The sequence below is a fragment of the Alexandromys fortis genome, unplaced genomic scaffold (genome assembly GCF_014885135.2).
Source record: "Alexandromys fortis isolate MF-2015 unplaced genomic scaffold, M_Fortis_MF-2015_v1.1 scaffold_3, whole genome shotgun sequence".
Taxonomy (NCBI): domain Eukaryota; kingdom Metazoa; phylum Chordata; class Mammalia; order Rodentia; family Cricetidae; genus Alexandromys; species Alexandromys fortis.
In genome coordinates, this window is record NW_026067909.1 from 5,923,386 (window position 1) to 5,949,610 (window position 26,225).

At 46.5% G+C, this 26,225-nt stretch overlaps 1 protein-coding gene across 13 annotated transcripts in view; it reads right to left on the reverse strand.

Moving 5' to 3' along the window:
• The window catches only part of Ebf3 (EBF transcription factor 3), a 119,472-nt gene that overhangs the window by 87,465 nt on the left and 5,782 nt on the right, over positions 1–26,225 (reverse strand). For all 13 annotated transcript variants that reach the window (XM_050137728.1, XM_050137726.1, XM_050137724.1 and 10 more), the window contains exon 6: positions 25,621–25,689. In XM_050137728.1, coding sequence (XP_049993685.1) covers positions 25,621–25,689 — 69 coding nt within the window. The remainder of the gene's footprint in view (positions 1–25,620; positions 25,690–26,225) is intronic.

The following is a 26,225-nucleotide window of genomic DNA, read 5'->3' on the forward strand; positions in this document are numbered from 1 at the left end:
ATTTTAAGGTAGACCCAGAATTTGTATTAGCAGCAATTAAAACTAATTGACAAGGAACAGAAGAGGTGCTATTGGTGACACCAGGTCACTGGAGACCACCAAAGGCTGGAGGTACCACTGGCAGAATGAAGGTCCTTTTGAATCTCTGCAAAGATGATTTACTGTGTCCTTGGATACTGCATCTGTCCATTTGTTCATTCATTCATCCACTCATTCATTTCTTCATGATGACTGTGAGCTCTGGATGGGTCAAGTCCCATGTGGAGCAAAGCAAGGATATGGAAGTGACACTCTGGCATCTGCCATCAGAGTGTGTACCTCGGCTGGGAAGGTGACCACAGCATCCCATAGTGTAGAGACAGGATGCACACCTAATGTATACAGTCGGGCTTGGGAAAGGGTGGAGGCACCAAAGGCCAATGTGGAAGAGGCTGGAACAGGTAAAGGTGGAAAGGTTGTACCACAGACCCCAGACCAGGGTTCTAGAATAATTCAAGGTCACAGACCACTCACTCAAACACAGGAAGGTCCTTAAGCTGACCAGAAAGATCCCACACCTAGGGGGATAAGCACAGCCTGAGGCTAGATCTCCAGGGAAGAGATGGAACAAAGACCACCAGGCACAGCCATCAAGTATAGGCTGGACAATGTCACTCACAGGACCGGGAAAGATATAGGATTAATGAGAGGAAAAATGAACCCACATTTCCGCCAAAGGAGGCTGTGTGAACAAACTCCAAAGGAAAAAGAAGTGGGGTGCTTAAGGGAGCAGTCAGAGCACCCTGGCTGTAGAAGACACCTCATTCCAGGAGGTGGGTGAATGAGTGACAATCAAGATGAAGACAGAGCAGACATCATGGCCTGTCTGCTGTACGGAGGCCACTGTCTGCTGACCTGAGTTCTGAGAGGGATACAGGCATCAACAGAGGTACCCGGTGCCCAGTTCAGGACTTCCCTCGGCTCTGAGCCCCCAGACCTCACAGCCCCTGAATCACTGAGCCTTGGGGAATGCCACTGAAGGGAAGAGGCAACGAGGAACATTGTAATGAAGTTGATCAGCCAAGGACAGCAAGTTCGGATTTTCACTATCTGAGAACTGTCCCAACTAACAGAGTCCTACAAAACCGGCTCCCTGCACACAGTGCTTCTCTCAGGGGTACAAACTGATACAAAACACATCATGTCACAGATACTCTGGCTTCAAGAATTTAAAAACACTAATTTGTTCATTTATATATTCATTTATGTATTTATTTATTTAGTGACTACGTGTGTGGGGGTCAGAGGACCACTTGAAGGAGCTGGTTCCCTCCTTCCCAGGTTGAACTCAGTTGTCAGACTTGGTGGAAAATGCTCCTACCGGCTGAGCCATCCTGCTGGTCTGGCTTTACAAATGTTTCCGGTGGAAACCAACAGATATCTAAGTTTATTAAGTGAACAGAAGTTCTTGGTTCCCTGTAATACTGTAAAGTTAGATGGGCAGGATGGACAGAGCATTCTTCATGCAATTTCTCCCAACCAAAATACCAGCTCCCTTTATGAAAGACAAGGGGGCTTTGAGGCTGAGAACCCAAGGTCCTCCCTCCTGCATCTTCCCATGGACCTGCCTGAGGGACCACAGAGGCACTTCCAGCAATGACAGGAGCTTGCACTTATCTGGCAACCCCGCTGCCCACACTGACAGGACCCACTGTGAGCTGGTGATCCAGTATCTCTCTCTAGCTTGCATCTCCTGCTCTCTATGTGTTCAGGCCCAATGCATCCCCTCTGATACCTGAAGACATCACCTACTCCACTTGCCAATCAGACCCTGGCTGCTGAACCAATAGCGAAATCTGAGATAGAGAGGCTGTCATGGGCCATCCTATGTCTGTGTGTGATGCCCTGGCTGTCCACTATGGGCAGCGGCTGAGGAGGGATGTGGTCATGGGGAGGTGGCATAGCAGAACTGTAAGTTCTGTTTTCACAGCATCCTGTGCCTTTGGACACCTTGAGGTGTGCAACCCAAGACTCCATTGTGTCAGCTCCTCTAGACTCCCACGATCTCTGGGACCAGAAATAGAGAGAGAAGCAGAGGAAACATTCCCACTAGAGCAACACCAGACAGTCTGCAAACTAGTGCTGTCCCTACCCAGGACAGGAATGAGGCCAAGACAGAGGCTCAATCCTGATCCTAACTCACATGTGACATGCTGAGTCATGGAAATAGCAGACAGTGAGGACAGGAACAGGCACAGGAATGATGATGTCTGACACAGAAACTTCCTGAAAACACCTGTCAGCCTACAGAGACAGTGAGACTGACCTACGCACTCACCCCTGAGGCCAGCCACCATGCTACTTGGAGTCTCTCCTTGCTATCTCTTTCCTAAACAAAAGCTGAAGTCCCCAGTCCATGCGTATGTCTATCCTGTACACCTAGTTATAGCCAATAAGAATGCTTCTATCTTATTCGACAGCTCCCTTTGCTAACTTCTGTGAGACCACCCTTCTTCACTCACACCTCGACTCTTTCAGGGACAAAATGCAGAAAGTCCTCGCTGGAACCTGAATCGAGGTGAAGGGTTTCAGAGGAGGCCTCTGCCTCTTCTCCTGGGGTCAGGAGTCATCTTTCTCCTCCCTCCCCACTGAGGATCACTGAAATGCTCACACCACTTAGATCTCACAGTCATGGTCATTGTCTTCAGCAGCCCTTCCTCCCCTTTGGCCTCAGGAAATTGCTGATCTCTTCTATGGCCTTTTTCATGTCTCTTACTGATTTTTTTTAATTTGCATCTTTTACATCTTGTGGAATTTGGGGAAAATACAACTAACGGAGGAATTATGCTATGAGCCACCAGTGTCTCCCCTAGCAGGGTCTGAATGAGGGTCCCACATGCTGTGCCCAGGGACATCAGAAAGATGAGGTTCATCCCTTAAGGACCCTGTTTGGTGCAAACTCCGGCAGGGTGGAGGGGAGATGGTAGACACTTTCTGGCCTATGTAAACATTTGTAGGTAAGGACCCTGCTTAGTAACACAGAGTGGGAACTTGCTAATGAGCTAGTAACAGTGGTAAAGTGGGAATTGAATCTGAAGCCAAGAGATTCAAATCAGCAACACGACTGTATGGTGGACACCGGGCCCATTCTGAGAAGACCACCAAGCCTGACACTGGGCACCCTGTTTATACCATAAGGGGCACAAAGCAATTACACCATTCCACGTGGCTCCTTAAAATATACAAGTACAGAGTTGGGGCTTTGCATTTTAACTTGGGGGTACTGCATTTGGTCTACCAGAAGAAAAGGCATTAGTGTTAATTTGTCATGAACATCAGAGCCCAGAGAAGAACTATAGGGACCCTGATGTCTTGGGGATACTTTGGATAGGAGGTCACTGTAGGAACAACAGAGGCATCTTCTGGATCCAGGTACACTTGCTATTGCCCACTTGAGAATAGATGAGGGTCTGAATGCTACCATGAGGCTCTGCCAGGCATGCCACAGATCCTGAGGAACACAGGAGACCAAGCGCAATGTAACCATGTGCCCTGAAAGTGGTCATTCCACGCAGGTCTCCATTTTGAAAACTGGGCTCCTAAATGTCCTTGGCCAACCACAGACTTCACCATCTGGGTCTGCAAGTGTGCTTCCTGTCAGGCAGAACCAGGTTCTGATCCAAAGTCCATGAACAGTTAGTTCTAAGTGGAGCCTTTCCTGTCCTGCACCTCCACCAAAGGTGACAGAACCAGTCTGAGTTCTCTGACTTGTTCAAAGCAGGCAGCGTACATGTTGCTGCTTTTATAATACTGACTACAGCCCCTGACCTCTTGCATCCTCTTCATACTGACCCCAGGCAAAGTCACAGAGACCTTTATGACCCCCAGGATGTATGGCAACAGGCCATGTCCAGCCATCCATGGAGGAAAAGAGCTCTGTCCCTTTTTCCAGGTGCTAAAACAATGCCAGGCCACCACTTATTGGAGCCTGAGGGGCAGGGGTGGAGCACTGTGGAATGTGGGCAGGAGTGCCCCACACACTCTGACTTTCTAAGCAATCTCTTCAAAGCCAGGGGGCACTACTAGGGCTTTCCTAACAAAGACATTAAAGCACAGACCTTCGTGGATAACTCAGTCTGAAGAAGTGAACTTCAAGCATTTGCTTTGGAAAAGATAGTAGGGGAAAAATTCAAGAAGAAAGGCCCGTGGATTGGGGGACAAGCTCCAAACTCCATGCCCTGGCCCACAGCTGGTCTCTGTCTCAACCAGGCCACCAGGGTCCCTGGCTTGTCTTGGGGAAGAGAGATGCTCCTCCCCACACGAGAGCTGCCACAGATCTGATAACACCACTCCAGGATCGATGGCTGCTCTCAGAAGAACACGAGGGCCACTCTCACAGCTGTGTTTATCTGTCGCCTTCACAGTTTATTTCGTTGCCCAAAAGATCAATACGTCACCATTTCCAAAGGCCGTAGAGCCAGCAAGGCCGTGAAGAACCAGCTCTCCAGCATCGCTGTGACACCTCGCAGGGAAAACACTTCCTGCTGCATTATTCCTTGTTGCTGTTGTTGATGTCATTGTTGCAAATTTCAATTTCAACCAAAACAATGTCAGCAGAGACCCAGCCACCGCCATGATGCTAAAAGATCCTCTGATTGGATTATCATGCCAGGATGTTCTCAACACGAAGGAAAGCTAGCCAGTTAAACACAGCCCCTGTCCTCAAACACTCCACCATCACCTCTAACCAAGACAAACAAACTTCATCTATTTCTTTCTTTTCCTTCCCCCCTCCCCCCCACCCCATTTCAGAATGCTTGGTGCACCACCGGGGCTGGGCTGCATTTCACTCTTGACTGGGTACAGTGAGATTGCTAATCAGGATTACTTGATTCAGTCAACACTGATTTCAATAAAAAGACCAAAAAAATTATCATAAATATAGAGAAAGTGCGGGCGGAGGTGACAGGTGATTAAAATCTCATTCGCTTAGAATCAGCCTGACTCATGGGTGCGGGGAAGGCGAGGCCAGATTCTGCCATGGTGATCATTATCCTGCTCTCTACAGCCTCTTCTGAACACAAGCACAAACGTACACATGTGCACATGTGTGTGTGCACGCACAAGCACACACACGGGCAACCAGGTTCACAAACTAAGACCCTAGACCACCCACCTCTTAAACAGAGGCTGTGGAAAGAAAGGGCTGCTGAGGAAGGCCTGGCAGGAGGGTCAGGGAGATGACCTGGCATCAGGACAGTTAGGTGGCAGAAACTGAGCAAGGAGGCTTCAGTTGTAAAGGAGAACTGGAGAACATTGTGGGATGGCCACACTAGCAGTGTTTGGAAAAACCTCGAGGCTGATAGCATTGCTACCCAGACAGCCATATCCACAGCACCTGGGTTCAGAGCGGGGAGTGAGGGTAAGCGCTGCAATCGCATAAGAAGGAAAGAGAGGACCTCGAAGGCCTCCAAGTCCTCGCACCTCACGTGGGCCTTGAGCTGAGAAGGGACCGTGCCTCCTGTCCCAGCAGCCTCGGGGTGGGCTGCGGCACCTCTGAGCCTCCTCTCTCTGTCCTGTGTCAGATTAGGCATGAGAAGGTGAACACACCCATTCTATCTCCTCCCTAGAGACTCCTTACCCCACAGTGCCAACCATCTGGCCTCTGCTGGACTGCCCAGGTACCCGTGTTCTGTGTGTGCTCTGCCCCTCTCATCTCTTCTCACTCCTCATCCCCCACCCAACTTCTTCTAAGTGGCTCCATGGATCCAACCACAGCCCAACAGGGGCAGAGACCAAGGCAGGTCCTTGACTTCTATGCCCTGACACACTGGGGTTACCAGATTTAGTGAATAAGAAACAGGTACCCAGATTTGAATTTCTGCTAACCAATAATTATTATTTTATTATATATACATATATGTCAAATATTGAGTGTAGTACAGTCTTTAAAGTAACTTTAAAGTTACTCATTGAGGGCAGGAAATTCAAGCTTAACTGGGCATTCTGAATACTGTCAGATAACCTTGTTCCAGACATCAGAGCTTTGTACCATCCCTGTCTTTAACCTCCCCTCCCTCCCAAACCCAACAACTCCAAGTTCCCAGTGGTCTTTCCCAGTTTCAAGCAGAGACATCCTGTCCTTAGGTCTGTCCATGGGCTCAGGATAAGCCCCACCTCTGAATCTTGCTGAGAGTCCAGGGGGCACCAAGGGAGCCTAGTCTAGGAGGGGAGGCGGTCCTGTGAGTCTACTCTGCCCCTGCCTGGCAGGAGCTCAGCAAACACCAGCAGCTCTAGGTGAGGGCCTCACAGAACACAGGGACCTCTGGGTGCTCTTTCTGATGGCTTCTTCCTCCACCACCCTATCTGCAATCTCATCTCAGGGCCAAATGCAAATGAGTCACTCTGAGTGATTATTGAGTATTAGCTCATTTGCATACTATTAAGCTGCATGCTTTAGTGGTGGGGCTGGGAGTGTCTGAGTTCAATGTTCCCACCCCCTCGTTTCCATTCCCTCATGTGATCCCACTGCTCCTGTTGGGAAGAGGAGAATCCTGCAGACTGAAAACTAATGAACACTCCACGGGCACCAGGCCAGCTGTCAAGTAACCAAGGCAGAATTTCCACATTTAGATCTCAGGTGTGCCTCCCATGAACAGATCTAAAGTTAGCAAGACATGCAGATACAGGTCAGCCCTCAAAGATGTCCAAATTCACTGTCTGGGCAAACTGAGCCAATTCTAGAACTCTCTGGACTACTTTGCAACACTCCAGGTTGTTCTGGACTGGCAGGGCCTGCTTTGGGCCTGGTGCTAATCTAACCTAATAAACAAAGACTGACATTTTAGGGTAAGCATGCCCCAGTGCTCTGAGTACTGTATGAAACATACTTATCCAAAAATGTTAGCCAGAAGCTCTCACAGCTATAAGCCATGCAACCTACAAGCTTCCACTAACAGGGACCTCTTTGAAGGCACAACAGTTTCCAGTGTCTATTTGGCCCAGCCCTCCTAGGAATTAGCCTCACAACTTGGCACCTATCAATGAGGGATGCTGAGCATGCCAAGTAAGGCACAGAGCTAATGGGCATCAAGTCGTAATGTTTCTGCGCCATAGCTACTCATCCAGAGGGCCCCGCTTCCTAAGCACAACCCTTCAGGCGGCAAGCCATTTATCAGCCATGTCTGGGGCCAGCCTGACCCACACTACAGGGCTTTCTCTGCCCAACAGGGACATGGAGTGGGACCATCCAACCAGAGTCTGGCAATGGACAAGCTTGACAAAGCAAAGAGTATAGTATGTGAGCAGATGAGTAGAAAGAGGAACCCACTCAAGATCAAGAAGGACCACACTCGATCACAGGCAACCCAGACAAGGAACTTCGTAAAAAGCAGATCCCAGGGTGTCTCCTAAGCACTAAAAGCCCCTCCTCCACCACCATGCCACTATGGGGAGAGGGATTTCCAGAAGTTACCCCACCCCCAATCATGCAGCTGGTGCCTGAGGCCAGCTAGAGGAGGCAGCAGGTGCAGTCATAGAGGCCTGTGTACAACAGCGGCATCAATTCCAATTACAAACATCATTACATTATGGAATTATATAGAATTCTACTTATGGAATTACAGAATGCATTACAGGCTGGTGCTAGTATTCCATGACAGTTTTCAAGTCCCTTTTGTTCATCCTGAGGGTAACAGTTCTCCAAGGACAGTCTATGGAAGGCAAGGACTGGCCCAAATCCTCCTGCTCCCGCCAGATGGGCCAGGGACATGACCCCAGTGGGTATTGCCCAAGGGACATAGAAAATCTGAGGATGTCTCTGGGGACAATGACAGCATCTGAGACTACAGAACACAGCAAAGGTTGCCCAGGGCCCAAAAAGTAGATGGTTTCAAGTAGCTGGGGCAGCCAATGGGAGCAGGCAGCCTGTGTGTAAGGGACTCTTACCACTGAAATGTACCAGAGGGTAAAGCTAAGCAGAGAGAGTTTCTAATTTCATGGAAGGTTTTGCTCTTGGTTCCTTTATGCCCTAGACTCTATAAAATTCACTTTAAATGGATAAAACTCGGTCCTTTCCAGAATTCCAGGGAGACAGTGTTCAAACTACCAAAATCTCAAAATACCAAAAATGCACCAGGCAAGACACAGAAGTCAGGGATAGTAAGGAAAGGCTGAGGGAGTCCCTCAAGACTAGAAAGGGCCTCAGGGGTGGGTGACCCACCTCAAACACGCAGCACTGACCCAGGACAGAAGGTCTGTATCCTCACTAGGATCAGAGAACTTGGCCACCACCTCTGTGAGCAGCTGGGGCTTTTACCCCTCAAGGGAAGAGGTCCGAGATTCAGCAGTACACAGAGGCTCTTGGTTTGCATAGAGAGTGGCAAGCAGCTTGGAAAATAGTCTCAAGGTCAAGGTCAAGCTTCCAAAGGCCCAAACAGGCCCTTCCCCTTGGGACTCTTAGAAGGAGACCCCCCCCCCAAGAAAGCTGAGACCCCAGTGACTCTTGAGGGGGTAGCCAGTACACAGGGCAATTCAGAGACTCATTCTTACAGCACAGGTTTTGTTTAAGGACGTGTATTTCTGTCCTGTTTTACAGAGTGCATAAGTGTTTGTGTGTGCTAGTATGTATGGAGGCATGTTCACACATGTGTGCAGGCGCTCATGCATGCACAAAGGCCAAAGAACAACTTCAGGTGTCATTCCTCAGGTGCTATCCACTTTTTTCTTTTATATTTTTTTTAACTTCATTGCATGAGTGTTCCTGCTTGCATGCATGTCTGTGCACCATGCGCAGGTCTGGTACCTGGAAAGGTTAAAAGACCAGGTTGGATCCCCTGGAACTGAAGTCATAGCTGGTTGTGAGACACCATGTGGGTGCTAGGGATTAAATCCAGGTCCTCTGTAAGGGCAGCACATGCTCTTTACCACTGAACTATCTCTCTCCACGTCTACCTTTATTTTGGAGGGACAGAATCTCTCACTTGGCCTGAAACTCAGCAAGTAGGCTAGGCTGTCTGGCCAGTGTTCCCCAGGAACCCACCTGGCCCCACCCCTTCAGAGCTGGGATCACAGCACGCCAACACACATGCCTTTCTTGGATGGGTTCTGCGAACTGAGCTTGGTCCTGGTGCTTAATGACTGAGCCATTTCTCAGTCTCTTATTTTCCTTATGTTTATTTTTTTTAGCCACACTTGGGGAAGAGACAGCTCGAGGGCACTCTAAGCAGAGGCAGTCTGCCCACTGTAGCATCCTCAATTCTGCTGAGGGGCCGGCATTATGATGTTGCCTCTCTGGATTTTCCTGCCATAGAGCTTAATCAGATTGAAACCCTTTCAGCACTTCTCCTTGATAAATGGAATTAGAATTCTCATGTGGAACTGGAGATCTTCGAGTCAATAGCAAACTTGTGTTGTACGCGCTGAGACTAGACGGTCTCTGAATCATTCCACGGGGCAGAGAGAAAGGTATCAACCTTACCACTGCACTTAGGAACAAGATGTCTAAATAGCCTTCTGAGAACTTGAGAAGCCCTGCAGTGGTGGGGCTCGGTGTCCCTCTGACTGCACCCCTCAACACAGCAGCATCTCTATATGCTTCCCCACTTATGCTTTGAATATTCTTAATCTCTTCTGTGTTTTTGTTCTGGAGACAGGGTATCATATATATCCTAGGCTGGACTTGAACTCCTTATGCGGATGAGGATGACCTTAAAATTCTGATCCTCCTATTTCCACCTCCCAAGCCCTGGGATTCCGGGCATTCACCACCATATCCAGTATTCCCAACTTCCTTAGAAGTTCACAGCTCCGAAGATCTCTAGCCCAACTCTCACAGGGACACAAGTGCTCCAGGGCATCTGCTCATCACCCACAAAGCCACACCATGTGCACACTATGGCCTCATTTATATAAACCACTTGTCCAAAACACAGACACCCCCAGCATTCTGCACAGGGTGCAGGTCATACCCATACGTCACGAGAAGACTTCTCTTCCTGTCTCAAGAGCTGGGTCCTACAGTGCATGAAACCTGTCCAGCATTTCCTGGAGGTCAAGGGAGAGAAGTACTTACCAGAGCTTACTATGAGCCAATCTCAGAGCCTGCTGGCCACCATGAGCCCTAAGGGGTAAATGAATAAAGGGCCCCAGCAGCTTAAGTTCAAATCCCAGCTGCAGTCCTTCCAGCTGACTAGTCTCAAACAAGCTTCTTAATGCCCCAAATCTGAGAGGATGTCAACAGTTCCAGACTCAGCTGTGCAGACAGCGCTTACAAAGAACCTCAACAACTGTGACCTGTGATCACCCTGTGACCTCCAGCAGGGATTGCAATAGGATTTCAGTGGTGGGTTCCCATATCTGGCTTCCTCTTACACCTATTAGGAAGCAGAGACTAACCAAAAAGGAGTAGCCAGGCCCTCACTCCTTGGCTAAATCTTGGGACTTTTCCCATCCAAGGCCACCTGTCTATCCAAGGGGCAACCCAGAGGCTAAAGGAACAGCAAGGAGTCTGAACGATCAGGAGCAAGGGACTCACATACCCGCAACTGTCACAGAGCTGCTGTTGGACCACCTATTGCTTTTCCTCCCTGGATGGTAGGACCAGCACTTCCGGGGTCCCCAATGGAAACTTGAATGGCCCCAGGTCCCATCCTCATAAGGTGACCTTCTTGGGTAAGAGCCTTCCAGTTTCTCAGGTCTCAGGAATTAGTGAGGGAAGAAGGCTGCCTACTCCCCACAGGACTTATGGAAACTTGGTCAGAAAGAGGATACAGATATTTATATTTTAAATTAAGAAAAAAAGCATTGTACCTGAACAGCTAAGCTAACAAACATCATCAATGCACAGCCTGTGGCAGGTACCAAAGTCACCAAAGCATCCCCTGAGGGGCTCAGCAATATACAGCCGTGAAAGGACAGGGTGGGGCAGGTGAGCCTTTGCTCAGAAGCACAAGGCATCAGTAGGTAAGGACATATGCTAGGGAAGGCACTTGTTTCTGCTCCACCTCTGGCTACAGACCGGGTTTAGAGACACAGCATGCCCAGAGAAGCAGCCCAGATAGCTCAGCTGAGGCTCAACATAGGCTTCCACTCCTTTCTTCCAAGAAACTATGAGAACAGGCTCCGAAGTAGGACGTGAGTGAGAACAGGGACAAGGTCTCCCGGTCCACAGCTTCCGGAGCCATATCCATAAGGCTAGTCACAGAGTGTGGCAAGGATGGCCTGGCAGGCATCTGAGGATGGCAGCCATAAAAGCAAGGAGAGGAAGGTGGGGAAAAAAAAAGATGGCAGAGCAGTGCTCTCTCCAGGGGCTGAGAGGTCAGGAGAGGATAACCCAAGGTGGGCCTGGCAGGGAGTCAAGGATGGAAGCTATAAGTAAAAAAGTTGCAGTTCAAGCTCTACACCAGTAGTCCAAGCCCTGATGTCCCTGTAGGCAGCAGAGAGGCAGCTTGAGGAGCCCAACTCCCCTAGTTCAGGCCCAGGAAACACACACACTTGGCCAACATAAATTCTGACACACTGACTGTTTTTTACCTACATTTTTTTCTTTCATTTTTCTACTACAACTTTAATAAACCTAAAAATCACATGTGAACATTCAGATATATCTCCAAAGATTCTGAGTGGACTTAGAACACTCTCCCATTCAGGGCAGTCCACACTGTGTATGTATATCTTCTTCCTCGGATAGCAATGTAATATGCTTCAGAAAGAAAAAAAAAAAAAACTTCCTTCCCAACCCTCATACTAAAAATCAGACTTCATTCTGATGCAGGGGAAAAATGGCCCTCATCAAAGAGGAAAAAAACTCTGGGATAGACTTTCCCCCAAACACCAATACCATATGTCTGACAGAGCCCTTCACACTGCACTTGGCAGCCATAGGCACCCGGAGAGCAGGCAGAAACCAACCAACAAAGCTGGTCGCACAGGGACAAAGCCTGGGACAGTTCATGAAAACTGAGGCTGGCCTCCCATACGAAGAATCATTCAGGGGTGGAGCTAGAGTTCAGTTCTTGTAAATATTACACATCCGTTTGCAAATTATTGGTGACTTCTCATATCTAAACAAAATCAAAGGCATACCTCATTCGGCACTCACGTTTGGTTTTAGGTGAATAGGCCCCTCTTCTCACACCATCCAAGCCAGTGGGAGGGAAGTTATATCCTGTGCAGAAGAGGAGCCAAACACCTTGGTTTTCCTGGTCACACACTGACACTAATTCAGAGAGAATGTTGAAGTGAGATACATTCTAATTTAAGGTACTTACTTATTTATTGCTTCCTAATGGGTGTTTCCCTCGAGAGTACAAAAGGAAGACTGCAGAGAAGACAAATTTGGGTCCTCCTCTCTGTGCTGCTTTGCTGGCATGATAGGAAGTAACTGCTCAAAGAACCAACTATTTCTTTCTTACACACAAACAAGGCCAGTCAGAGCGCCTGGAGCCGCCAGGCGGCTCTTCATTACGGCCATGCCCGACCTGGCCTTCCCAGTTGGAGGGGATTCCAGAAGCTCTCCACAGACAAATAAACAGCAAATAATTCCAGGGGACAGCCTTGTAGAACTGATTCCTTAATCAACAGTTAAAGAAGCAAATTGGATTTGCCCTATCACAAAAAAGAAATTCATCCCAGGCCATAGTTATTGTCTTAAGCACAAGAAGGTTGTCTTAGAGGCTTGGCTGGATAATTTCATTTTAAAAGTATCTCTAAAATTTGACATCCCCTGGGATTTGTGGTTTTCTCCATCATTATATAACTGTAAACTTCTGGATGTTAGAGATTGGATAATTCCTTTCAGCTGGACCAGGCCTCCAGTGCACTTGGATGCTAAGGATGCGCGCTAACGGGTTGCTAGGGGTTACCAGCCGGACTTGGAAACAGGACAGCTCCCCAGAAAGCACATCAGGAGTTAGAGTGTGCAAGACTTTTCTCGTCTGTTTTCCTCTGTTCACTTTTTAAAATCTCTGCTATTAGTTAAAAGAACTGCTAAAGATTCCTTTTCTCGGGGCCACATCTATAGGAGGCAGCGAAAACAAAACAGGAACAAAAGCCCAGTCTCTTAGAGGCGACTTGGTTTGCTCCTGTTGAGTAGCTCTGCTGGGCTGCGCTCTCTGGAACCATATGTTCTCGAGGCGTTCTGCAGAGGAGCTTGCCTTCAAGCACACAGCAGTCATGCGCTGTTCCAGACACACAGGCCTGGCTGAAAGAGCAAACCACTCTGTAATGCCAGTTGTCTTCTGGGTTCCCTGCAATCTCCACACGTGAACTATCTCCCTGGACTTAGCCATCCTGTGCAGAGTTTCAAAGTTGATTAACATTTGGTCTCTAGTATTACGTTATGATGGCCTTTATGTTTTAATCCATTCTTTACACCATGGGAAAAGAAAAAAATACCACGATTTGAGTAATCAAGTTATTCCTGTAAAATCCTAAATAAAATGAGAATTTTATTAAAGATATTTATCTCATACAACAAGAATAAAATCAATTTGCAGTGTCGGTCCAGCATCCAGCTACAATAACATTAAAATATATTGTTTACTTGTGGGTGGGGCAGTTTCTCTTTTCAGATTGGTCAATGAGGAGGACGACATAGCGTCCTCCTTTCAGAATGCTGGCTTGGCGGCTGGACATGGAGGAGAGCATTTTTATTGTTAATCAATGCCAATCAATTCTGAGCCTTGATGTTAAATAGGGATCAATACCACTGGGCTGCAGATGAGATCTGATCTCAATTGCTGAGCAGACCTGCAGAAGTTTTTAATCATAAGGTAAATCAAGACTGGAACATAAGTCAGATGAATTAATATTGGTGGTGGAGGACCTCGCTTGCCACTGATCCAGCACAAGGAAATTTCTGTCATATTTCATTATCACTCTTAGGGCAAGCTGAAGGCAGCGTTTGGGGAGCATTTCTTAGTGGAGGCTGGAGCGCCCCTCACACCACGCGGCGAATCCTCGCTGCAACTGCAGCCAGCTGGTCCACCGAGTATAGTTATACGTATGCCCCATGAATCTCATTTTATGCGATTAAGATCCATAAAAATTCAATAGCTTTTCTTCTGCAATTCACATTTTACCTGGTGAAATATCATAAGAATTTCATTATCTTTGCAGCTGTTGCCTGGGATCAAGCAAAGGTTATTATCCTCTTCGAAAACACTATAGAATATGTACGAAAATGTCAGGAGAACTGGGCATTTAAAGCTTGATTTTTTAAAAGAAAAACACTGTCTGAAGTTTAGAATAAACTGCACTTGACATTTATGTACCATGATGCATTTCTTGGTAAACTGATTTTGCAAGGAAATTCTTTGAATTCGACTCTGTGACCAGATTGTAAAAGGAAAAGGAAAGATAGGAGGAGAGGATTGGAGAGGGGAGGGGAGAGGAAGGGTAGGTGAGCAGGGAGGGGGGACGGGGGTGGGGGCGTGGAGGAAGGCAGCACAGAGATCCTAGACCCAGGCTGTTCCTCACGTCAGTCTGTATAGGATTTCCTAACCTTTCAGATAACCATCCTCGGGAAGATAACTCTAAGAACCCTGACCGATTGGAATGGTGTGATCCTACGGCTCACTCAGGCCCCTTTAAAGCGTTTGAAGAAAAATGGTCAGCGCAGGGAAAGTGATTGATCAGGAAGCTCTGTAAATCACGCGGATTCCGTACTGTCCTCCGGCCTCACTGCTAGGGTTCCATCTATGATGATAAATTAGCATTAGATGGGACCTAATGAGTTTACTAAACATTTGGGATTTGTGCTAATAAACTGGCTGGCTGTGAACTAGCAAAGGCAATGAGCAATCCCGCGGCTCTCTCTTATCTCTGTAACATGACAGTTGAACCACGCTTCCAATCTGCGATCAATTCATCATCCGACACCATTGTACATTCTTCACAAAAAGATAATTACTGCTTCCCTGGATCAGAACACTCATATTTCCTTGGAATTGCAGGTCCTGATAGCAGCCTCTGTCACTGCTGCCTTGAGCCCTGCTCTACAGCTCTATTTATGGTCATTATTTTCGCCTAAACAAGCCTTTTTCCTCAACTTGATAACGAAACCTGCTATGATGAGGAGGGAACAGTGACGACATTGTTTCCTCTGCGGAGCGCTTTTACATTTAGTGGAGGCCTCTGGCAAATATTTTATTCAGGGCATTAGTAAAAGTCTCCACTCGTTAAAACATATCGCTACCATTTCCTTAAAAAAAAAAAAAAAGAAAGAAAGAAGAAAAAAGTCCTGTTTTCAGCTCTGATTTGTTAAAAAACAGAGAATAAGAGTAAAGCCAGCCACGTCACAGGGAATAAATCAAGATGTGATTAAAAAGGCTGTAGCCGGTTTAAAAATCACAAGCCCCTTGCCTTCTTGCTTCTCCTTCTGGGTTCTCCCTCCTCGCCTTACAGGGATCTGCCTTGCGACTGGTCACCTCTGTGTGACCCCCGCACACGCAATAAATTACCATAACACATAACTCTGAAACAATGTAAATTAGTTACTGTGCACGGCCTAATAAATGGGAACAAATGAGTTTGGTGCTGGAAAGGGGTCTGGATGCTCTAATTGCTGGGAATAGTTATCCTGGGGTCTTAGCAAACATGGACCATGACCACTACTCATGACAGACAGCCCGAACTCAGCAAACACACTTCTCACTGGTCTCACAACCGCCTATGGCATTTTTTGTTGCTATGCCTATATATAGGCCCCTGCAGCAGGAAAGATGTATCTTCAAACTATAGGACATCCATGGGCGTCAGAATACCCTGAACTGAGACAAGCATGTTCCCATGCTAAGCTTTTCTGGGAACTGTGACCAAAAATCCAGGCTTCCAGAGAGGCAAGACAAGTATCCAGGACAAGAGCCCTGGTGATGAGATGGAGTGAGAGAGAACCTGTCCTTCCACTGGGGAGTGGGTGAGGGCAGCGTCTGAACCGCACAAAGGCCCAGCTCTGGATGGGACCCTGGCTGCGTAGTAACTTGCATGACTCATTATTTGTTCAAAGTAATGATCTTTGGGGAAAGGACTGTTCTATTTAGAGCTCGCTTGTCACGTTTAATAAATGGCAGGGACTGGTGTGCCCCGTGAAGCACTCTCCCAGGTCCTGCTTCCCTCCCTGGGGCCTCCCCTGGCCGGGGACCCACAGCAACCGATGTCTGGGTAACTGATGGCTGCTGCCCAGTGGCCAGCCCAGACCGGTGACCTCTCATGGTAGGGACACGCCGTTCATCCAATCCAATCCCCAACTTGTTTCCTGACCCAATCTTCCCGGTGTCATGGGGCTTATCGCTTCATTGAGAATGTGGAAGTGGACAGGGAGCCGTCTCTGGCCACATGTCCAACAACTGAGCATCCAGAAGAGAGGCCACCCGGCCACCCCATCCCAGCACACTGATCTGATTTACAAACCTGCCCTAATGTGAAACAAATGCTGTGGGTGTGAATTCATACTTCACCGAGAAAGCCCAAGCGTTACTCTGTCTCGTATTAAATACCACATATAACTCTCAGCAGGCTTTATGTTCTGTTTTACTGTCAGCAATGGCTAAAGCCGGCCTAACATTTTGTTTGGCAATTAGGAAAATTTGTAGTGTAATTTATTAAACCAAAAAAAGCCAACAACTACATCAAATGCTGAATTCATCCCGTTTTTATGCCAGGGGGCAGCAGGGTTGCCTTTCCAATAATTTAATCATTCCCCTTTTTATGGCCTACATGATTTAAATATTCCAAACAGTATTATTTAGGAAATAAAACCCTAATAAGTGAAATTGAGCTATACCACTTCAATAAATACTTAATATAAAGTTAAAATGTTTTAACTGTTTGTAAAGGAGCCAAGCACTCGAAGGGGGGGAGGGGGAGCAAGTGGGACATGCAGCTTGAAAAGGCCACAAGAACCCCGCACACAACTTTCAGCCATGATGTGTAGCGTATAAGCTCAGGAATGAAAGAACTGAACACCAAAAGAGCAAGACCGGAAAGAAAAAGGAAGAACTTTTAGGGGGAAGGAGGGGGAAGAACAAAAAGAATCACTAAAGGGCTAGCAGCAGGCTATGAGAGGACAGGCGGGAAACTTCAGGGCATGCCACTCTCAGAGGCAGCTGGTCTGGAAAGCCTGCATATCTACTAAGACCCTACCTGTGGCATCCCTGAAGGGCAGGGATCCAGGGACAAAAGGGCAAGTGCTGTGGGTTTGGGAAGGGAGAGGGACACAGAGTGGGATACTGGGGACAAAGGCCAGAACAAGAATAGTCTTCTGTAAGATACACAACGGGAGATCTGTGCCATGAGACATTTGTTACACTCCACAGGATGTAGGACACCTAGTGAGTCCTCCAGCCACTGTGGACTTTAGTTAACACATATCAACATTAGTAACCAGTGTCCCATACCCAGGGCAAAATCCTCACACCGGGAGCTTAGGGCCGAGGAGGAAATGGTATAAAGGAACTTATGCTGTCAACTCAGTTTTCTGTGAGCCTAAAATGGATCCAGAAAACAGTTGGCTGCTCAGACAGGTAGCACATCTTAGTTAGGCAGCTCCAAAGTCCCTGCCTTGTGGTCTCTGCTTTCCTGGGCCCACCTGCAATACCCAGGCTCCCCCAACCTCTGCCTGTGGGTGGCATTCTGCAGAGCCGGGCATAGGGTTCCGAGTGATGAGAACTGGGCACAGATACCTGTCTGCCTTACCTGTCAGAACGGTACTTAGACCCTACCTATTATACCTATGGCAGTGAGAGTCTCGGCAAAGATGCTCAAGGAGGAAGCTTGCCCTAAGCCGGGGCACCATCTCTGACTCTAGAACCAGAAAGATCGAGTTAACTTGGCTCCAAGAGGCACCCTCTCCACTTGGCTATAGTCGTCTTGTTCCTAATGACAGGCAGGCCCTCTCCCTTGCCAAAGATGGATGACCTATCGGCCCATGCTACCTGTACTCCTGAGGAAGATGTACTTCTGGGTCTGTACTCAAGTCTCAGGCTGCTGCTGCATAGGTGTCACCCCAGGATGGCCCTGACCTGTCTTTAAACAGGCTAGAGCATCCCCTCTGTACATCTGTCTACAACTTAGACTCTCGGTGAGAACTCCAAAAAAGGTTGCACTGTGCCCTCACCGAAGCCTGCACTATAGGGCTAGCCTCCCACGTCACGGATGGTTCCCCTCTTTGTACATGCACCATCAGGAGGGCAAATGTTTGGAGGTCCTTGAACACTGCCAAAGTTGTGTTTCATTGTGTCACCTGAACATGGCACCCTGGCCCCCGTGCTTTCTTCGGAGAGAAAGAGATGGGAATTACAAGCAGGGGGTGGGGGGATCAGGGGTAGAGGTGGGGCAGGCCAGGGCTGCCTGTCAGGGCCAAAGAGGCCTCCTCCCAGATGTGCAGCACTGAGTCTTCCAGCAGAGACATCCTGGAGCCGACTTCTTCCGCTGGTGGGGCCTGGGCTCTGTGTCCTGCAACAACACCACCCGAGCCCCTTCCTTTCTGCACATGGTAAACTCATTTCCTAGAGAATTACCGGGAAGGCGCTCGGTATGGCCCTGCTGCTTTCAGGGGATGCTCGCCATCCGTAGACACGGGGCCCCTCCTAGATTTTGAGCGTTTTCTAATTGAGTAACCTTCAGTGAAGGAATTGCAAATGGAGAGGTTTGAGGGTTTATTTTTTTCTCTCTCATTTTTTTAAGGGCATGAGAAATAAGTGATATAAAAGCAACTAAAGTCAGAGTTCCCCTCTGCCCCTACACACAGTGCTCTTCATCCAATTGCTTGGCAAATTTACAACATTTACAGTTTTGACAGATGTGACGGGCTGTGTTCTGAATAAAACGTTTTAGAAAGTGATCTCGGCTTCGAGGATGCAGTGAACATTAGTTACCCCCAAGTCCGAGAGCTTATAAAATATAGCAAGAAAGCCCTTAACCCATAAAATCCCTCCACTTATTTTTCTAAATGATAGCTATATTTTTATTTTAAAGCATTCATAATGCCAGCATAATGTCTCATTATATAGAGTTTTAACCACAAACATTTTGGAGAGATTTGCCACTAAGATAAACAAACAAGAGAAGCGTGTGTTCTGGCGAGCAGTCGGGAGCGGACGGGTGAATGGTTTTCATTTTCTTGGAGTGCAAGCTAAGGCAGCTCTGCCAAGTACAGGTTAAGCTCCTCCAGTTCTCACTTCCTGTACCCCCACTTGTCAATCACTTCCTGTCTGCCACGACAATCTCCATCATTAGAGCCTGGAATTTTTATCTCCTCCAACATGCCTCCCGTAGCTACTGTGAGTTTGAATTCTGATAAATTATTCACCATCTTTGAAAAGTAACCGAAAATTATAGCATCAACTTGAGCCACCTATATCTGGGGAAGATCGCCTTCCTCCTCCCTGTGTGTGCCCCACAAGCTTCCAGGAGGCCAGCTTCTCCTGCGTTCTCCAGCGTCACGAGAAGGCCTCTGGCCAGCCCCAATTATCTTCTGGTGCACAGAGCGTAATTATTTGCTTCCTGTAAGCATGCGTAACAGAACTCTGAGTTTGGACGGCTTTCCATACGGTAATCCAATTCATCCATGCCGTCCTAACACGATTATAGGCACTGGCTATATCTTTGCTCTTCACCTGATAAGGCTGCGGCAGAGGCGCGGGATGGTCTGCGTCAACATCCCTCCTGGAGTATAGCTTCTGACAGCCCTGCTTCCAGCCCCTCCCTCCAGCCCTGCATTTTCATAGCTATGGGCTGCCTGCCTCTGCCTGCCCCTAACAGGCAGCACCACACAGCTTCAGCCCTTGAAAGAGCTGATGAGAATCTGAGCTGGTTAGGAGTGCTACGGAAGTCATTGTGGGCCTGTGGCTTGTTTTCCAACCCAGCTCTCCACTGGCCTGGCCTGGTCACCCTGTAGGCCTTACCCAGCCAGACCAGGCAGCCATAAATCTCTGCAGGCCTCTTCAGCCTAGAGCAGAGACATAAACCCTAGGCCTGATGCTGGCCCTGACATTCTACTACTCACTGTGATACACACCATCAGCTTATACAAAGATGCTCCATGCCTGATGCACAGTCCTGGCACTGTGGTGGGCACAGAAGCATGCACATAAAGTGGGCACTGTTCCTGGTACCACCCCTCTAAATGAAAGAGTGACACTGTGACTCTGTTAAACTGCTCTTCCTTTTCTGTTTATTTTCAGGAGTTTATTTTTTAAAAAAAATAAAAAATGAAAGGATGAATGAACATGGTGAACTTTTTGCCTCTCTCCATTGGCATACGAGGGAATAAAACAGCCATTCACACCTGAGCCTGGCCGAGCCAAATGGGGCTCGTGCCAACCGGAATCAGAATCTTTGTAGCCATTCCATTCATCCAAAGTGCATTTTAATATTGCCAAATATCTAGCCAATATTTTCCCTTCTCTGAAGTCCCCATGTACTAAAATAGACCCAGAACCCAAGAGTGTCACAGCTTCCCAGCCAAGGCCAAGAGGAGGATTCCAGGGTTTCCAGGCCTGTTTGATGATAATTATATTCACTTTCAAGAAAACTGAGAAGGAAAAAATTAACAGCAAACTATGCTGTCCTTGCTGTATTATGCATACAGGATGACAATCCATCATTTCAGAAGTTATCAAACAGGTCTCCATTTTGCAGGTTATCCAAATGCTACTGAATAGAAAACCTTGGGTTCCCTAAATGATGTGTAATTAAAATTATTTTTAAAATCCTCCTTGACAGGCCGAGGCTTAGCCAAAATGTAAATGACATTAAAGAAGACAATGAATTTAATTTTATTTAATGTCCCTTTTTGCAGATCCTCATTTACATAGCATTTTTAACAAAAGCGTTGACCTTATAAACGCTGGCATTTGTACAGCTTCGCCGAGTTGGATTTAATCACGCTCGTGCAAGGCCATGAGGGAGGGAGCTTTAACTTCTCCGCTTGGAGATGGAGTAGGAATAAAAACATCGGGACTGGTCAAATGTTTATCCACCCTGCTTCTGAAAACAACCTGACAAGAAGATGTAAGGGGCTAGGGAATAACCCAGTGCTGTTTGTAAGGCTTGGTAATAATCATACATAATCGTTTGGAAATATAGCTAATAAAAAATATAATGAGTGTTCAGCAAAATCGGCATTAGGCCCAAATTACATGATATTAATACTTGAACAGGTGCAGAAAGGGGCTTTAAATGAGGTAAATGAATAAATTGTCCCAGAGCACAACTGTGTGTGCTGACAAAAAGTCAATCCCATGAATAATTCAGCAAGCAGGACTGCCAGCAAAGGTCGGCTCTCTTTGACCTTTGTGACAGGAAGTGAAAGGAAACACTGTTGACTAAAAAAAGGAGGGAGAGGAGAGAGAGAAAGAGAAGGGAAGGAAAAGGAGAAAAAGAAAACCTCCAGTCCTTTTGGGCTACCGTTCTGCAATCACTTTAAAGGTGTAAACTTAAAACACACAGATGAATCAAAGCAAGGCTTTGGAGGGCTGCACAGAGCTAAAAGCTCTGGTACTTACACCCTCGGACCAGAGACAGTGTGAAATCGCAGACAATGAGAGGTTAAGCAAATAATGTTTTTCTACAACCCAATGTCAATTATGTATAAAAATCTGAGGTCAGCTGAAAAGTATTTTCAGAGCCCACAGGGCTGAAATTCTGTAACAGCTGTTAAATATGACAAAACTTCATGCTGCCACCCCCCCCCAAAAAAAAAAAAAGAAAAACTACAGCCATTCCAAACTCTGTATGAAAGAAAATAGGATAAACAGATGTCTGGCTCCCAGACAGGAAAGTAGGGACAGACTTGGAATGATAAGTCTCCCAAACTCTATAGACTAATGCCAGATTTATTGGGGAGGGGGCACTGCCTGCTGCAGAGATGCCAGCAAGCAGGACGCCAGAGACAGTGCCATCTGGAACCGCCCCGCAGAGCATGCTCTCAGCTGCACACAACCCACGGTGTGCAGCCAGTCCGAGTGGGCAGCCGCATTGCCCTGCTCCTGAGTCCTCCACAGGCTGCAACAGTTGGACCCTGTGTTTCAGTGCTCCCCAAGCAGAGCGAGGAAGGGGAGGGTAAAGTGATGTGCCTTCCCCAGGCATTTCCAGAGCTCCTGAGGAAACAGACCCGGATGGCACAGTCGAATAATGTGAGCCCAAGTGTGGTTTTGGTTTAGCAGCTACGCCGACATCCTGTAATCACTTGCAGCCCTTGGAATGTACGGGTGAAACAGGAGAGATTTATCTGCTCATATTTGGGATATGTGGACAATGGGTGTTCCTAATGAAGACCATCTGCTTTTGTGTTTTCCCAGAAAACATTATTTCATGAGGAACATAATATTCCTTTCCTCCTCAGCAATACCATAAAAATTCATGTATGTATATGTGAATGTGTATGCATTTGCATACACACACTTGCATATGTGAGGTGCCTTGACTGTGCAGGGCCGTGTGTGTGCACACACGAGCATGCACACGTGTGTGTGTGTGTGTGTGTGTGTGTGTGTGTGTGTGAGTGTGTGGTATGAGGAGGTAGGCCTGACTCTTTGTAGTCAATTCAGTATATGCAGATATGTTCCTGTGGTTGCCCCTTACAGGCCATATCTTCAGAATGCTATATTCCTTCTCGACTTGGTAAGTCGCTATATTATTTTAAATACATGGAACTATAAAAAAAACTGTTTCTCCAACAGTGTTTTATGTGGGAGAAAGCATCTCACATAAGGGAAAGCTTTATAATAAGTGAAAAGATTTCTAATGGGAGACATCCTCCCTACTCCCCCCCCACTCTGAAGTGTCTTCCATGCCATTTGTAAGTATCTAATACTTCTGAAAGATAACTAAACTAAATTGTGTAATTAATTGATTTAAGGCATCAGGGCCTATAGAATGTGATTACCCTGCCAGAGCAGGGAGCTTACTTCCCTGTTCTCATAACACACAAAGCAGTCTCCACATGTGGAAGGAGCTTGGTGTGGGTTGGAGCAAATGTGGGTCCATTGATCTCAATTCAGGTTGGAATTATTGGTTTATATCCTCAGGACAAATATGCTTTATCTGGTCAGAACCTGCTAAATGTATACAAAGGCCATAAGAAGCCGGCGAAGCACACTGGATAGAATTCTTAAGCCAACTAACCAAGTGAGGACAGAACTGTTGGGGACCTGTAAACTCACCGATCTGATGGGACATTTTATTCTGCAATACTCAAGAGGAAACCCAGGCTGAAACTCAACGGGAGCAACTGATTTTCAGAGGCAGTCCACAGCATACAGAAACGATCATCATTATGAAATTGAAGCACATCTCTGTTGCAAATGACCACACTGCTCCAAAGAGATCGCCTCCTGAAGATGAGTCTCTCTCTTTGATTAACACAAGCTGTCCTGGCAAACACTAAATTCATTTTTTTTCCTCTTCTAGAAATACGCCTTAAACCGGAGATAGTGCCAATACCACAATCAGTTCACGGGGATTTACAGCAAGCAACAAAATACTAATAGTATTTTGTCATTACGAGTGACAGCTCTCTTAAGAATGCTAAAAATGTTCCCTGTGTTTGTCAGAACATAAAACTATCCTTACCTTAAAATCCCTAACATGGAAGGTGATTAAAATTCCTATAAAATTGTCATATCTTTGAATTTAGAAGCAGAGCAGATTTTTCATCAATAATTAAGACCTCCGAAGCATTTATGCCAAGCGTAAATGGAGCTTCAATCCTCCTTATTCAAATAAACACGGTAAACCCATTAACCAAATGTTTTTACATTTTCCCCTTCCTCTTGTGCTTCTAGAATATCAATGATCATATACTTCTCTTAGGTTAGAAAGGTATGAGTGGTCCTTGCATACATTTTAATTAAACAAATATAAGAAAGACCCCCTCAGAGGAGAACTAAAGAGTAAATTTTGTAGATCGGAGGAAAGCACTACCCATCATGTGATTAAAAACTCAGTCTCAGATGTTATTCCCTATCAGTGTTCAATCACTATTGAACACTGAACAAACCCAAAAATGCTTTTGAAGGGGAAATCAGTGCCTAAAATGTGAGTCAAACCAACATGGCCCCTTCCACCATCATGGCATATTTTTTTTAAATTATGATTTAAAACCAAACCACATTTAAAATCTCCAAGTAGAGAGCGAAAGCATTTTCACAATCTTGCAGTAAAGGCTAATGCTTTTCAAGCATCTCCCACTCAGACAAGATTCCAATGGCTATTCTGTATACTTTGAGCCCCCCCAAAAATTAATAATAATAATAATAATAATAATAATAATAATAATAAAGTAAAATAAAATGAGTTCCATCTCAAGACAACAACCCAGAGCTGCATGACTTCCATAGCCACAACACCGAAACAAATATAATTACATTGATTTCTGTAGCTCCAGTTTCGTAAAGTGTTGAACTTGTTCTCAACTGCCTGACTGACGGCCACAACTGGTCAGCCCTATTTGATTACTAATAAGAGAGCTGTCCCTTCTGTCAGATACCAAACATTCTCCACTAAGCAAACAGCTATTCCAGCTAGTTAAACATTAGCAATGCTCCCCACTGGTGCCGCAGACTTCTTTAGGCTTAACTCGTGGGGTTTTCCGGGTTTAATTTTTCAGACCCTGGACAGCAAAGTTCATGATCAAAAGATAACTTTGTAAGGAAAGCTGCTGAAACTCAACCCCTCTTCAAAACAGTCTAACCTTCTGCCTCACAAAACTGGTGTCATATATACACGTCTAACATTTATTCGATTTGGGTACCAATTTCAAAATCTGCAGTCAATCATACACTGGGCTCCTTGCTGCTCCCCATTGTTGGGAAGAAAGAAATCTCCTCTCCTCCTCAGAGTAGCCTGGGTGAGTCAGGAGCCGAGGGTGGCAGTGTTTTCGTTGTTTCCACTAAGGCAATGCCAAGTGCACATTAGCACCATTAGGACTAATGATTGGTATCTTAAAAGGATGCCACGTTGCCCAAGGAACATGATAAATGGCAAGATGAGGAACAGCAAACCTAAAGAATGCATATAGCTAATCTAGTTATGGAAATTAATGTTGGAAATGTAACCAGCATGTGTAATTAGTTTCAATTATAACAACTTTGGTTTGTTAGTTACATATCTGCTACTTGACATAAAACGACAGCCACAATTGGAAAAAAATTAGGAGACATTTTGCAACTAATTGAGAGCAGATTAAATTCATTCTACCACTGGGCGATGATTGCAAGAGCACCACCACCCACGCTTCAACTTCAACGACCATCCGAGGTTAAAAAAAAAAATAATAATAACAATAATAATAATAATGCAAAAAAATGAAATACTTGTTAACAAATTAGCAGAAAGCATTTTATGACATATCTCTGGGTTTAAAGCCAGAGACTCTCTAGGCATAAAGTGCTCCTCACAGTGAGAGCAGTGGCAGATGAAACTGCTTCCCTTGACAACTCGCAAGCAATTACTGAATCCCCACAGAGCAAGCCACCGGGTTTCCACGTCAACCCACCTGTGCACGCGGACAAATGGCGCAGTGCACAAGATGAGCCCAACGGCAGCCTCAAAAGCTAAGGAGCCACTGGAAACCAAGCAAGGCAGAGAGTTTGGCTTGCTGCTACCATTTTGTTTGGAACATAAAGAAGTCACTCTTACCTGTCGATGATCACGGGGTCTGAGGGCGTCTCGTTCCGATTGCCACAGCTCTTCTTGTCGCAGCACCGGCTGTGGGGCAATTGTAAACATGGCTTTTAGTATTCACCCCAGCTCCCTCTGTCCGACAAAGTCTGACAATGAAGCAGTAGGAGTCAAGAAAATAGTTTTCCTACTTAGGCAGCTTGACAAATTTCAGCCTAGTGGAGTTAGCACGCTCTTTAGCTCAACTTCTGTGGCAACTTCCTGCCAGAAGGAGCAGAGTTAAATGCATCTTATTAATACTAGCGGGGGTAGCCAGAGCTCCTATACAAATTAGGATGCTAAAATGCAGAAAACATGCTGTTGGTGTTTGTCTTTGCAGTGAACTGAGGAGGAAAGGCTGGAGGCTGGGGAATAGCTTTTCACAGCTTCGGCTTTTGTTTACCTCCAATTGTCAAGCTGTTATTTCTGGAAAAGATGCAAGATGCCACCTCTAACCGATATTTCTTTGGGGGGGCATTTATTAATTATAAGCACAAAAGCAGGCATCAATCTATCACAAACGTCTATTGTCGCTTCTTTAAGCCTACCTTAACTCTGTTATTGAAACTTTAATTAAAGCAGAA